Source organism: Tauraco erythrolophus, chromosome 24 (assembly GCF_009769465.1).
Source record: "Tauraco erythrolophus isolate bTauEry1 chromosome 24, bTauEry1.pri, whole genome shotgun sequence".
In the NCBI taxonomy this organism is placed as follows: domain Eukaryota; kingdom Metazoa; phylum Chordata; class Aves; order Musophagiformes; family Musophagidae; genus Tauraco; species Tauraco erythrolophus.
In genome coordinates, this window is record NC_141488.1 from 6,113,532 (window position 1) to 6,126,393 (window position 12,862).

The 12,862-nt window shown below is 42.3% G+C and overlaps 1 protein-coding gene across 1 annotated transcript; it reads right to left on the reverse strand.

Moving 5' to 3' along the window:
- Positions 1-7,100: 7,100 nt before the first annotated feature.
- On the reverse strand, positions 7,101-12,643 carry ZBTB8B (zinc finger and BTB domain containing 8B). Its single transcript, XM_009978613.2, has 3 exons — positions 11,698-12,643; positions 8,894-9,072; positions 7,101-8,332 (listed from the first exon to the last, which is right to left on the reverse strand). Exons 1-3 carry the CDS (start codon positions 12,641-12,643, stop codon positions 8,015-8,017), a joined length of 1,443 nt encoding a protein of 480 aa, XP_009976915.2. The 3' UTR covers positions 7,101-8,014.
- Between the last annotated feature and the right edge of the window lie 219 nt (positions 12,644-12,862).

Genomic DNA, 12,862 nt, shown 5'->3' on the forward strand with positions numbered 1-12,862 from the left:
TTTTTTGCCTTCCCTTCAATAAATTTAAGACATTCCATCTTGGAACAATTTACGTTCCTTTCCCCACTATAGCAAAATAAAAAGACATCTAAAGGCTTTGTCCTCTGATAGTTAGAAACCTTCTCCCAGTATATCATATACATTTATTCATATTCAGTTTGTATGCATTTGTATTGTAATAATATTTTTCACCAGCTTAATTCCCCGTTTTTAATAAACATCCATAGTTTTGTGGACCCATCTCCTTTCAAAGGCAGGCCACGCTTTTAAAATGTTTCATGAGACCCATTCTGCTCGTGTAAGACTCCACTCTGTACCTGACCAGCTTCGATTAATCATTCTTGAACATGAAAGTGAATGGAATTTACACAGTATTTCGCATGAATCTTTTCAGTCCACTGGGCAACGGTGTTAATTATCAACTGAGAACATTTCAACCTGGTGTACCTACAACCAACCAGCTTTTTCCAGCCATGTCACATTGCCAGTCCATAGTCATCCTCTGATCAGTGTCACCTGCAAATTTAATGTCATTTATCTTGTTTTTGCATCAAAGTCTAAAGAACGTGTTAGCAGAACTGACTCCAAAGTCGGCCCAGAGACACAACTGTAGCACCCAGCCTCTCGCAGCTCCCAACCATTAATGAGGACTGCACACTTGTGGGGTGCAGCCCCGGGGTCACTCATTTCAAAAGGCATGTACAGGAACCTGAAATGGTGCAGAGAGGGAAAAGGGAAACGATAAAAGTCCAGCACAGCTTCGCAGAAATGTCTGTGGAGTGAGAGGTATCCAAACTAGGAGAAAAATGAAGCAGGTGACATCCGTGGAAATCTATAAAATCATGAGAGGATCAGTGGGGACTGTTTGTTCACCGCGTGTTCCTGCATAAGAGGAAGGTGACAGTGAAGGAAGGTAGCGGGTGGCAGAGTTGGGGCAAACTGGAGGATGTGGTTCCGTGTATAAGATGCAGTTAGGCACTGGAACTGCCTGCCATAGGCTGTGGTGGATGGGAAGCGTTGGTCAGTCTTACAGGGGTGTGCTAGACGTGGTCGTGAGAGAGGCTCCAGAGCCACATACAGAAATGTCTGGTGCTTTCAGAAGTCCACAAATTGTCACAAATTGTAGGAGACTGGAAGAGTGTTCAGGTAAAAATATCGCTTGTCTTATTCTTCCATAAAGCAACCGATTTTGACTCAAAAGTCTTGAGTTGAAGAATTTCATAGAATTTAGTTTGTTGCCAACTAACATGAACTTTCAGTTACTGATTCTGGTATTGAGAAGTAAAGACGACAAACAATTAAACAATCGCTTGGATTGTTTAAGAGAAACCAGAAAAATTATTTGCAGTATCAGGTTTTAGGACTGCTTGAATTCATTCCTCTGAAGTTTGGTTTTGCCTGGTCAATTCAACTAGGTAGCACCTCTTTTTAGATAACATTCCACATATTTTCTTTTGATCCATGCCCAAATTATGTAATTTGATGAAAACTTCCTTTTAAAAAGAACCTAACATTGTAGGAACTACTGTAGGAACTATTACCTGCTAGGAACAGGTAATAGAATTTTTAAAGTAGAAACAAAAATGCAGTGGTATCTAGGGTAGCTTAATTCGAATTTTTAAAGATGTTACAAGTGCTTTACTCAGAATACTTGAGAAACCTTGCCCAGGAGTCTGCGCAGTGCAGCTGGAAAAGCCATGGAAGAGTCTTTGGTTTTGTCACACACAGGGACTGATTTCATCCTGTTTTGCACAATAACACATCACAAACAATCTACTGGTTCTAGAAATATATTTAGTAGCTTAATCTAGTCCTTTGTTTTGCAATTTCTAAATTTTAGAGTTACTGTTTCTAGCCAAGAAACTTCCACGTGAAGTAGAGATATTGTTTGGAGAGTTTATCCAGTGGGAATGAACTTGGCAACTATGTGGAGGGGCTGCTTCTCCCAGGAGACGCGTTGCAAAGCAAGACTAATTGGCTTTTCAGAGAACAATTTACAACTTACTTTTAAAAAACGACATTGTTAGTGCTGATACAAACATTATTAACATAAATTTTGCATTGTCTTATTTGGGTTTTGGTAACCAAATGTAATTAACAGTAACACCAGTAATATGCATTTACCAAGGTTTTTATTTTAAATTTTGAAAATATAAGTAAAATTGCATATAACCTTGGGCTAAAGCAACACAATTTCTTTCTTTTTCTACCATTGAAGAAATAGCTGCATTTTTCTTCCACTGGATCAGAAACGTACCGTACTTAGGGAATTAAATAGTTGCCTTTTTTACTTTTTTTTTTTTTTGCACTGGATCTAAAAATCCATTTAATGAGAAAATGTGAACGGCAGGAATTTTCATCCATGCTCTTGCAAAAATTGTAGCTTTTAAAATAGTGTTATACCTCTTAAAGGAAGAGTAATTTTCTGAGAACATTCTGTTTGTTGAAAAGCTTTTGAAAAATTCTGCATAACATAAAAATATATATTTTTTTAGTAGATAATAGGCGAGTTGTTAATCATTCCATGTCACGAAACTTTTCAGTGTTCCAGGACCTAATGCCTCGAGGAATACAAAGTATGCGAGATAAGACCATATCCCCGTCAGAATGAAAGAGCTTTTCAAGTTACGTAGACATGGTCTGGAGATAGGGGAATAAGCAAGACACCAGAAATTAATTAAGAATGAGTTTACAATTTTCATCTTACACGCTGCCAGCTTATATTTGGGTTGAGTTCATCTGCCTTGGCATCACCTTTACTGCCATCGGCTTTCCGTGTGCCCAAGCCCAGAGACTCACCGTGATTTCTGCAGTTTGGTTCTTCACAAAGATCCCAAGCAGCATCCTTGTCTTCCAGTACAAATACAAATGCTTGTTCAGCCTCCAGGGCACCAGGGGATCACTTCATTTTTAAAAAAAAAGGGAAATCATCATACACTGTCCTAAAACATTGAGTACAGGAGGAATCTTCCATCTGGCAGCACACCCAACTAACCCAGCAGGCCGTCTTCTAAACGAGGTTTACAACTTAGGAAAAGTCCGAGATTTGATGGCAGGATTTATTTAATGCTTTCTGTTCTTCAACTATAAAAGAACCAGACTACATACAACAATAGAAACATATATAATACATCCACAATTTAACATACAATAAAGACTAACTCAGTAATGCACCACTGTAGAAAAAAAACATTACAAAAAGCACTTAAAGATTTGGTCCCCACCCCTTAAAAAGGGAAAATTGCCTGGAAGGTGGTGCATATTAATACATATTAATGCATATTAATTCTCAACTTTGGTTCAATTTGTTTTTCTCTCCTCTACCCTGACACGTACACTCACAGACATCTCAGCTGGTTATGCGAAAAGCACGTAAGAAGCACGGAGTTGTATCTATTGACAGCTAAAATATTTTGCATCTTGACTGGCAATCTAAAGCCACACATGTTGCCTTTGGAGATTTGGGGACTGTTTAAAGTTGCTGTGTACAGCACATTGTTTTGAGAGGGATTTTTTTGGGGAGGTTGAGTGTTTTGTTTTGAAATTATTTTTTTTTCTTCTTTTTAATTTACTAGTATCCAGATAGCTGCCTGTAACTATTTAATGGAAAACAAAGAAGTTGCTACACTCACTGGTTGTGTTTTACTAAAAGTGCTCCGCTGACCTACATGGCAGAGATGAAAAGCAATTTTTACATGCACGTTAAAGGGCACTGTCAACTTAAGTTGGATCCAAAAAATCGTTAATTCTAACAAAAATGTTTTGATGATTTTTTAAAAAACCCCAATAATAAACAAGTTTTGAAATATTAATAATTCCCAGGCACTTCTGAAATGTAAAACGTCTAAAGATCCCAATAAAATAAAAGCGGACAGATTTCACTGTTTGAATGAAAACAGTGAGAAGACGTACAGGGTTATTGCAGTTTTCATTGATTCAGGAGATTCTAAATCAACAGGTAAACACAGGTTTTAAATATCATGGGCTGTAAAAGCAGGTTTAAAAAAGCTTCTTTGTGAAATACGCAATATAATTCAAATTGCCTAGAAAGAATATTCGAGAGTCTGTTCCCCCCACCCCCCTGCACTTTACTGTAGGCATTTGACAGCGTTTTCTCCTCGCTAGGATCAGGGACTGCTTCCCAGTTGCATGGATTTTTCTCACCCAGGATGAAAAATGAAAAGCTTTAAAAAGAGTTTAAAAAGTTAAGATGATTATAAAACTACAAAAACTGGTAAGGAAACAAAGTCAGTGTTCATAATATAAAAGCTTTTCTTAAAAAAAACCACCCAGCTGGCTGGGTTTTAAGTTGACAGCATCCTTTTAATCCTTTCCTACCAAGAATCTGATTCTTGCTTGCAAAGTGTCTGTTGCCAGAAATGGATATATTAATTTTTAATTCCCAGAAATTGAAATGTGAGCCTTAATCTAGACACTCTCAGGTTTACTCAGTCAACTTCTGAACAGTAAAAAAAAAAAAATCAAAGCAACCCTCTCAGAGAGTTTTATTTTCTAGACAATCAAAAAGCTCCAGAACGCTCCAAGATCCACAAATATAGTTAAGTCACTTCTACAAATAAGGTTCAGTTTATAAGAATTTGTCATTCAAACTAGACTAAAGGACTTGGGTTATGAAACTTCCTTACAAAACATCAGTAAACTAAATGACCACATTTGGAACGTTTACAAGGTCTTGCACCAAGAGGTTAAACGCGTTACGAATACCAGCGCAGCATGTATTCCTTCCATGTTTTCACTGAAATACAGTAAAATTCTGTGCAAAAGTACGTGAAAACGTATACTCCTAAACTAAGTCACTTACGCAGAGCTAAGACTTCAGGACACGTAGTCTGCATGGCCTTTAAAAAACTTTGAGAAAGAGATTAGATAGAAATAACTTCCCTAAAAACATTATTTTTGATTCTTCATTAAGCACCATATGAATATTTTGAACCAGCTACATCGTTTTCTCAAAGCTTGTAGAGGCTGGATCTACCGTGGAAGATTTCAGGAAAAACATCCAAAGACTAGGTGGAACAGGTTTACATGAACATCTGGTCACAAGAACGTGGGTAAACTACATCCTCTTCTAAATACCAAGGCTGAAGGACTCCACTGAAAACAAAGCAGCACAATGACAGATCAACAGGAAACATCAATTTCGGTGGTTATTTTCCACCCGGAATGTGAACGGCGTACCCCCCACCCGCACCCCTCACCCAGCGCTACACAGACTCCATTCTCTACGCACAAGACACACAAGAACAATCTCTAAGACCAAAGAAAACGGGTTGAAGTAGCATCGCTGAAGGTCTCTGCAGTCATTCCTGCAGCTCTTACTACACACAGACTTTCACAAGAGGTTAATTTTCCCTACTCGGAACGTCGTCACAGTTCCAGAGTCAGCTGGCCCACACCTCAGCACAGCTCAGCCATGGGAGAAGCCAAATCTTCCGGTGATTTAATTGTGGCCAACTAGCCAGAGCCACGCTCAGCTGATATTCCAAGTCTAGTGGCCTCTACCAATATTTACAACGAAGTGGCATTTTCATCCTAGAGTGACCAGAAATTGGGATGCCTGGTCACTGAATATCATTTTGGATTCCTATTTACATTCTTACCCCACTTTCATCAGCAAATTAGTCTCCTAAGAAACACAGATATCGTGACTCTCTTTCAGGTGTTCTCACACGCAGAAGTCCTTCCTTTATCAGAAAAGCAGATACAAAAAAAAAAACCTTCCAATGTTGGATGTACTCAACAGAAATAGCCCAAAAGACTCGTGCCAGTAGGCTGGAGTGGCACTTCCCAACGTGCCGGTATGATTTACACGCCCACGTTTCGCTCAGATTTTCGAAAGCACTAAGGACCCAAAACCACAGCAGGATTTTCAAGGGAGCTCAGCTCCAAACCTGGCACCTCCATGAGTTGTCTCTTTGACGGTCTTAATTTAGATGACTAAAACAGGGGCTTTAGAGCCCTGAATTTTTTAAAGATCTTGTCCCAGTCAGAGTTTTCTACGCCGATGTGTAGCACCACGATACTGTTCAGCTATTACAAACCCAAATTTACAGATGACCTGGAACAGGGACTCCTGAAAGCTCGTGCAACTTCAGTTACAGAAAATAAAAGTAGCAAACGATGCCAGTATCTTCTGGCGAAGCTGGCGCTTATCAAGAACAAGAGACACATTTCAAAACAAGTCTCTCCACCTTCTGCTGTTTTCAGGAATCACTAGCAAAGTGACTTGTTTAAAAAGAAGCTTGTTTCTTCTTTCCTCATCTGCCAGTGAATTCTTAACTGCATTTTTGACTTCAGAATCACCTCTCACAAGTAAACTGCAACATCACTATAGACGTAGATGAAGCAGATAGAGAAGCTGACTTGTTTGTAGGCAGCATGTAAAATAAAAGCACAAGGTATGAAAAAAAAAACCCAACTGGTTAAATCAGAGGGCTCTTTGCTTTTTAGGTCCCATCTAATGTTTGCCAAGTGTAAAGTCTTCCTTTACACTACAAACCTCAAGAAGCACTGCCTTGTTAAGTGGGAGGAACTGCTCTTTCTTTGCCAGCCATGCCTGTCTACAGGCTCCTCATCTAGCACTTACTCCAGCTAGGAAGACTCGTTTACAATTTGCCTTTTCATGAAACACTTAAGCACAACATAGTAAAGAAGCATTAACAGTCTTATTTCACAGTATATTTCAGTTTTGTCTCTTCATGAGGAAACCGTAGGTTACCCAGAATCAAACAGGCTTTCTGTTGGTGGTGCACTTTCTTCTAAAGCTTCCCAGCTTGATTTTAGATAGTTTACATCAACTTGGTACTGGAAAGGTAAAAAATTTCACCTCCTTTGAAAGCCAGCTTTCATCTCTCCCAGCAAAGACACAGGAGGTTCACATTGGAGGTGTTTTTTTTTTTTAAAAAAAGGAAAAGATAAATTCACATGACAACATAAACCATGAGAAGGATCGCCAACGACTAAAAGAAAATACAGTAAAAAAGGATTTGCATACAAAAAGGCTAGTAAAAATTTCTGAGATCTCCTACCCAATTGCTTCAAAAAGGGTATTCAGAGCTGGTTTATATGCATAGCTCAGATATTGATATTTAACTGCTCCTCAGCTACACCAGCTGTAAACCTGGCTATTTAATCCACCAGAATCAGAATTCCCAAGTAACCTGATGGACAGCTTTCAACTTGTACTGTGAAAAGCTGAAGAGAACTGGGCAGTTCACTTGGCCTCAACTTAGAGACCAGGACACTAGACACCATGTGTGCTTCGTATTTCTTGAGCCAAGACTACGAATGTCTAAATGACATTAAAGACACATCTGAAGATCTGTAGTCCGAGCTCTTGAGAGAGGAAGATGCAGTAAAAAGTATTCAGAAAGAGAAGCTCGTTCCCTAAATACCTGCAATTAAGGACATGTGAAATATATTTATTCTTACTGTCTATGTTTGCAGCAGCAGCATATTTTTGTTATCCTGGCTTGTCTGCCCTGGTTTCCAGGTCAAAGCCAGTCTAAGCAAATACTTAAGGTTTACAATTTAGAGAATACTGTCCTCATACAAAAGGATCACAACTTAGTTCAGAAAAGTCCCAAGGTAGTGGATGAAAACTGCATTTCTTTTAATGTAACCTTCAGAGAAAAGACGGTGCCCCTTTCGGATCAGGATTAAGGACCACGACAGCATTATTTGAAGAAACCTGTTATCAAAACAAAACAGAGATGTTCCACCTGCAAAACCAAAACTCGTAGGCAGAGACACCACTGGGAATTGCTCAAGTACAACCTCTGTGAACCCCAGAGAGAAGATTCTTCACAGATTTCTGGTGCACAGCACTGAAAACTTAAAAGTATTAAAAATTCCAATTCTCCCCACTCTTCTATTAAAAAACAGAATAATAGAAACCAGCAGAGTCTCACTAATGGGGCAAATACGCAGTTTTCTGTTGCAGACCGACCGCTGTCAGGGAGACACTTTCAACGCTCCCACTCTCCTCTCGCTGCTACATAAGTGTTTCTCGGTCTGATAAGCTCCTGTGGATTTCCCGCTTGTCATCACCATCAGCATCATCATCATCAGCGGGATCGTTTTCCTCCCCAGACTCCACATAGATGGGCCAATCGTTATCGGCATCACCTTTCTCCTGGCCTTCTGATGAAGGTTCCATTAAGCTGAGGTTAATGGGCATCGAGTCCTCGTGGGTAGTGGTCACGCAAGTGCAGCTGTCGCACAAGCCAAAGCGGCGTAATCCTTGAGACAGGCTACTGGTGAACGTCCTCCTGCAACCTTTACAGATAATTGGCTTGTTTGATCGATGCACCTGAAGTTAAAAACAAAACATTACGGTAAAAAAGGCAACATGTCTTCTTGCTTTAGCTCCTTCTGGGGTGCTGGGTTGCATCTATTCCTAGAACAGAAAAACATCTGTGCTTAATCATAGAATCGTCTGGTTGGAAGAGACCTTCAAGATCATCGAGTCCAACCATTCCCCCTGCACTGTCAGGGTCCCTAAACCATGTTCCTCAACACCAAATCCACACGGTTTTTAAACACCTCCAGGGATGGGGACTCCACCACCTCCCTGGGCAGCCTGTTCCAATACTTCACAACCCTCTCTGGAAAGAAATTCTTCCTGATATCTAAAGAAATAGAATTAATTCCTTTAAGCTAAAGGGCAGATGACCCCATCACGTTTCCATGGACAAGGATTTGGAGCTACACAAGTACTAATGAACCAAGCATCAGTGGCTTAAACTTATTATTAGAAAAGTTTCTCTCACATTGGCAACAATCATTTTGTCCAACGTATGTTGGGAAATACGATCGGGAAATGCCAAAAGCTTTTTAAAATTTCCTGATAGGTATAATCTTTCAAACTTACACTTAAGGCATGACTCCGAAGGTGTTCCTGCCGAGTGAAACGTTTCCCACACGTCTCACAGGGGTAGGGTCTCTCACCTGTGTGAGAGCGAATGTGCCGCTTCAGTATTCCTTTCTGCTTAGCCGTGTAGGGGCAGAACGGGCATTTGTGAAGCTTGATTGGCACAACTAACACATCACCTTTTGGAAGAAAAACACAGTGCATTAGGTTAGGCAGTTCACCAACGTTAGCCATGTCGGCTTCTTATCCTCCTGGCTGCAAATCTGAGCCAAGATAACTTGACTTTTCCCTCTCTTTGTATTTGCCTTACCTGGAATTTCTGCAGGTCACACAATTTCAGAAGGCATTCACGAAGCTGCAGATGATCAAGTCCCTTGAAAATCAGCTCACCTATACTTACATAGCTGATATTCTCAGGGAGTTGGCTCACAACAGAAAAACAAATTTAATTAAGTGCCAAAAAATTTGCTATTAGTGCAGTGGAGTCTCTGCACTCTCTCAGCCACACAAAGTCTCCTACTTTCTTTTTTTTTTAGATACCATTAGTGTTAAACAGCACCAGAAACTAAAATCTTTAACATAAATTACAGGTAGAAGTAGTGCAATGTTTCCCATGTGCTTTTACAATGTGCATAAATTTAGATGTGGGGAACTCATCTAAAAATACAAATGCTTGTTTCTACTGCCATTCACTTTAGCCTTGCTGTTGGAAATAACAAGAGGAAGGACTCCAATGCATTTGCTGATGGTATTTTACTTTTCCTACAATCAGACCATACACACACAAGTAATACGCCATTTATGAAGTCAGATGCAAAAAGAGAGAATTAAATTTGAAGATCACCTTTTGCATGAAGATGGGTATTGCCAAGTTTTCCAGTATCAGCCCAGATATGAGCTTCCTTTTCAGCGTAAAGGTTGAGATGTTATACTAAACTAAAAGATTAGTTTTCCCTGTTTCAGGTACTGATTCAGGGAAGCGTTTGCGTATCAAGCTTTGAGCTCTTGAACAGTCACACCAAAGTAGGTGGGGCTGTAGAACATTCCTCATACTAAGGTGTGTCCAACTCAGCCTCAAAAAAAGGAGTGCCTAGTATTAACGTCTGATTATGGAGTGAAGTTCTTCTTACCCAATTTTGGACCTTCACAAGGTATTGCTAATCCCTTTAGAGCTCTGTTTCAAAGAAAAAAAAAAAAAAAAAAGAAAAGCAGTTCTTAGACCTGCCTTGCTTCCAGGCTCTCCAGAGGTGCCCGTTTACCGCCCATCAGCTGTGAAGGGGAGCAGGATGACTGGAACAGATGTGGACACTTGCAGGTAAGTGGCATTTACCTCATTTGTCAGCCTGAATGCACGAAAGAACCATTCTCTTATCAGGCCTTTCCATTTCTCATTCCTGGTGTCTTGTGAAAACGCTAAGATAGCGGGACCACTGAAAGCTGAGAAGAGATACTTCCATCCTACTAAATGCTTACAATGTTCAGTTTTAGCAGAGAAACATAACAGAATGTAAAATTTGGGGGTTTTACCTCCACTCCTATTCAAGGCACATCTACCATTAACATTTCTAATACGTTGCTGTAACACCTGATGTTCTCTATGAAATTCTAGAAGCGTTTCCCTTTCAGTGATCCATTAACAGCCTGAATTTAAGAGGGAAAAAAGTAAGCAAAGTTTGTGTGTTAGATGCTCTTGCCTTGCTATATGTCAAAAACCATAGGCATGATCTGGTGACAGCACTCTGTTCTGGTAACTTTAGTCTTTGGTGACTGGAAGACTGGGTTTGTGATTTCATCAGATTCCTTATTCTAAAGCAGTGGGAGATAACATTGAGTTTATTGGCTTGATCTGGAAACGACATGAATGCCAGCTTGCTATCTGGAGTAGAACACTCAGCGAAAGATTTCCCATCTGTTGCCCACACCATTATTGCATCTGTCATGTCCCAAACAACGATAGCACTTGCAGTGTTTGTCGGAGCCACCTCCCGTCTCCGTAGGGCTGTTTGGACGAGGCAAGTCGTGTGCCCCCATTACAGTAAGCAGATAAAATGCCGAAATCCTTGTCCACTTCAGGAGAAACGTATATGGACACGACCTCCTTCTTCTCCAGATCCCTGACACCGCTGCTAGGAGACATTCCCGCCAGCATGAGACATGCCGACAGACGCTGGGCTTGGGAAGGCAGCGGAACCTCAGGTGACAGCAGCTGAAAAGCAAGTCTGCCTCTAGAGGTAAAAGTTAAGTCTGGTCTTTGTGCAACACCACAGAGTTTACAGCTTTCAGCGCTCTTAAAGAAGTCCCAGGTATCACTCAGTATCGAATAAAATTGATATCTGCCAAACAGGCTATCATCCAGAACTGACAGGCTGGCAGGAGCTCCAGTGGTATGAGCTATGCCTGGTCTGCCAGGTTCTACAGCAGATCCCTCTTGTGGCAGCTCAACTTCTCCTTCTGACTGCTCTTTACACCACTAACATTATCAGAGGAAGATTCTTTTTAAAAATTCACCTGCCATTCAACAAGGTCCCAAGTGAGATTGTTTATTAAAGCAGCGTCACCAACACCAAGCTCCAGGATCTGTTTCAAAGGGACTGTAAAAGCTGTTCCCAATACTTACCTCTCGAACGCTGCACTGAATAAACGAGTACAGCTTTCTTTTGAAGTCCAGAACAATCGTTTATTTTGCTACGGCATAATATTCAGCAATGTATTCCTGAACAAGAACTAGAGTAACAAAGGAAGTCGCACAACTAAGCGTTTTCCTCCTCGATTACACAGACTACACCCCCCCGGAGTCCTCTCACCTGTGTCCTCACCATACCAGTCGCTGTGAATGTCCATCATGGAACTCATGGCTACCCCTGCATCCTCTGTCCTACCCTCAAAGCCCCGGACAAAGTGGTGAACCACGTCATCCTTTCTCTGAGCTGAGCTGTTGCGCAACAGGGCCTCTAGGAATTGTTTCATGTGATAGTTATTGCAGGCCAGGTCCATCGCCTGCCCACCGTGCAGCCCCTCTTCCATCTGCTCGAGGGACAGCGGAGTCGGATACTGCGGCAGCCGTTCGCCCACTTCCACCTCTACTTCATCGGCGTCAAACTCGACTTTGGGTTCCACCACCTTGGGCAGCGAAGAATTAACGTCATCCGGAGAACCGCTGCCCAAGGGGTCTCTGACCACAAGCTCCAGGGGATGGCAGCTGCTGCACTCGCCGCAGGGAGGATCTCTCTGGCAATCCAAAATCCTTCCCTTTTCCTGCAGGGAAGAGACAGAGGCAGAGCACTGGCTCTTTGAGCTGTACGAGGTGCCCTCTCTCGCAGAGCTAGCGCTCCCGCTATCCGCCTGATAGAAAGCAGCTTCTCTCTCTATTTTCCTGCAAATATCTAACGACGACCTTATATACGTTTTGCAGAAGTTGACCACATCGGTCATCTGCAGATAGCTAGCCGCAGACATCACCTCAATAACGTTTTCCCCACAGAGATCCAGCTTCCCGGAGTAAAGGAAATCCAGGATGACGGAGAAGGCCTCGGAGGTGACGATGTCCAGCGAGGCGGTGCTGTGCCGCCCGCTGTCCTGGATGTAGTGGATCAGCAGCGCTCGGAAGTAGCCGCTGTTGGCGAAGAGGATGTTTTTGTGCGCTTTGAAGATGCGCCCCTCCACGATGATGCTGCAGTCGCAGAAGAAGTCCCGCTTGCGCTGCTCGTTCAGCTCCCCCAGCAGCTTCGCGTAGTACGACTGCATCTCCATCGCTCCCGCCGCCGGCTCAGCGACACGGCACCGTCAGCACCAGCGCTCCCGCCGCCTCCCGCCAGCCCCGCCGCCGGTAACTCCTGCGGACCGGCCACGGCTCCTCCTTCCCGACACCGGACGCCCTGCGGAGCGCCCCCCGCCCTCCGTGCGCCGCTCACCTCCGGTCCCGGTGCCGCTCCCGCCCGGCCGCCGTACCGCGGGGAGGGGCAGGAAGTG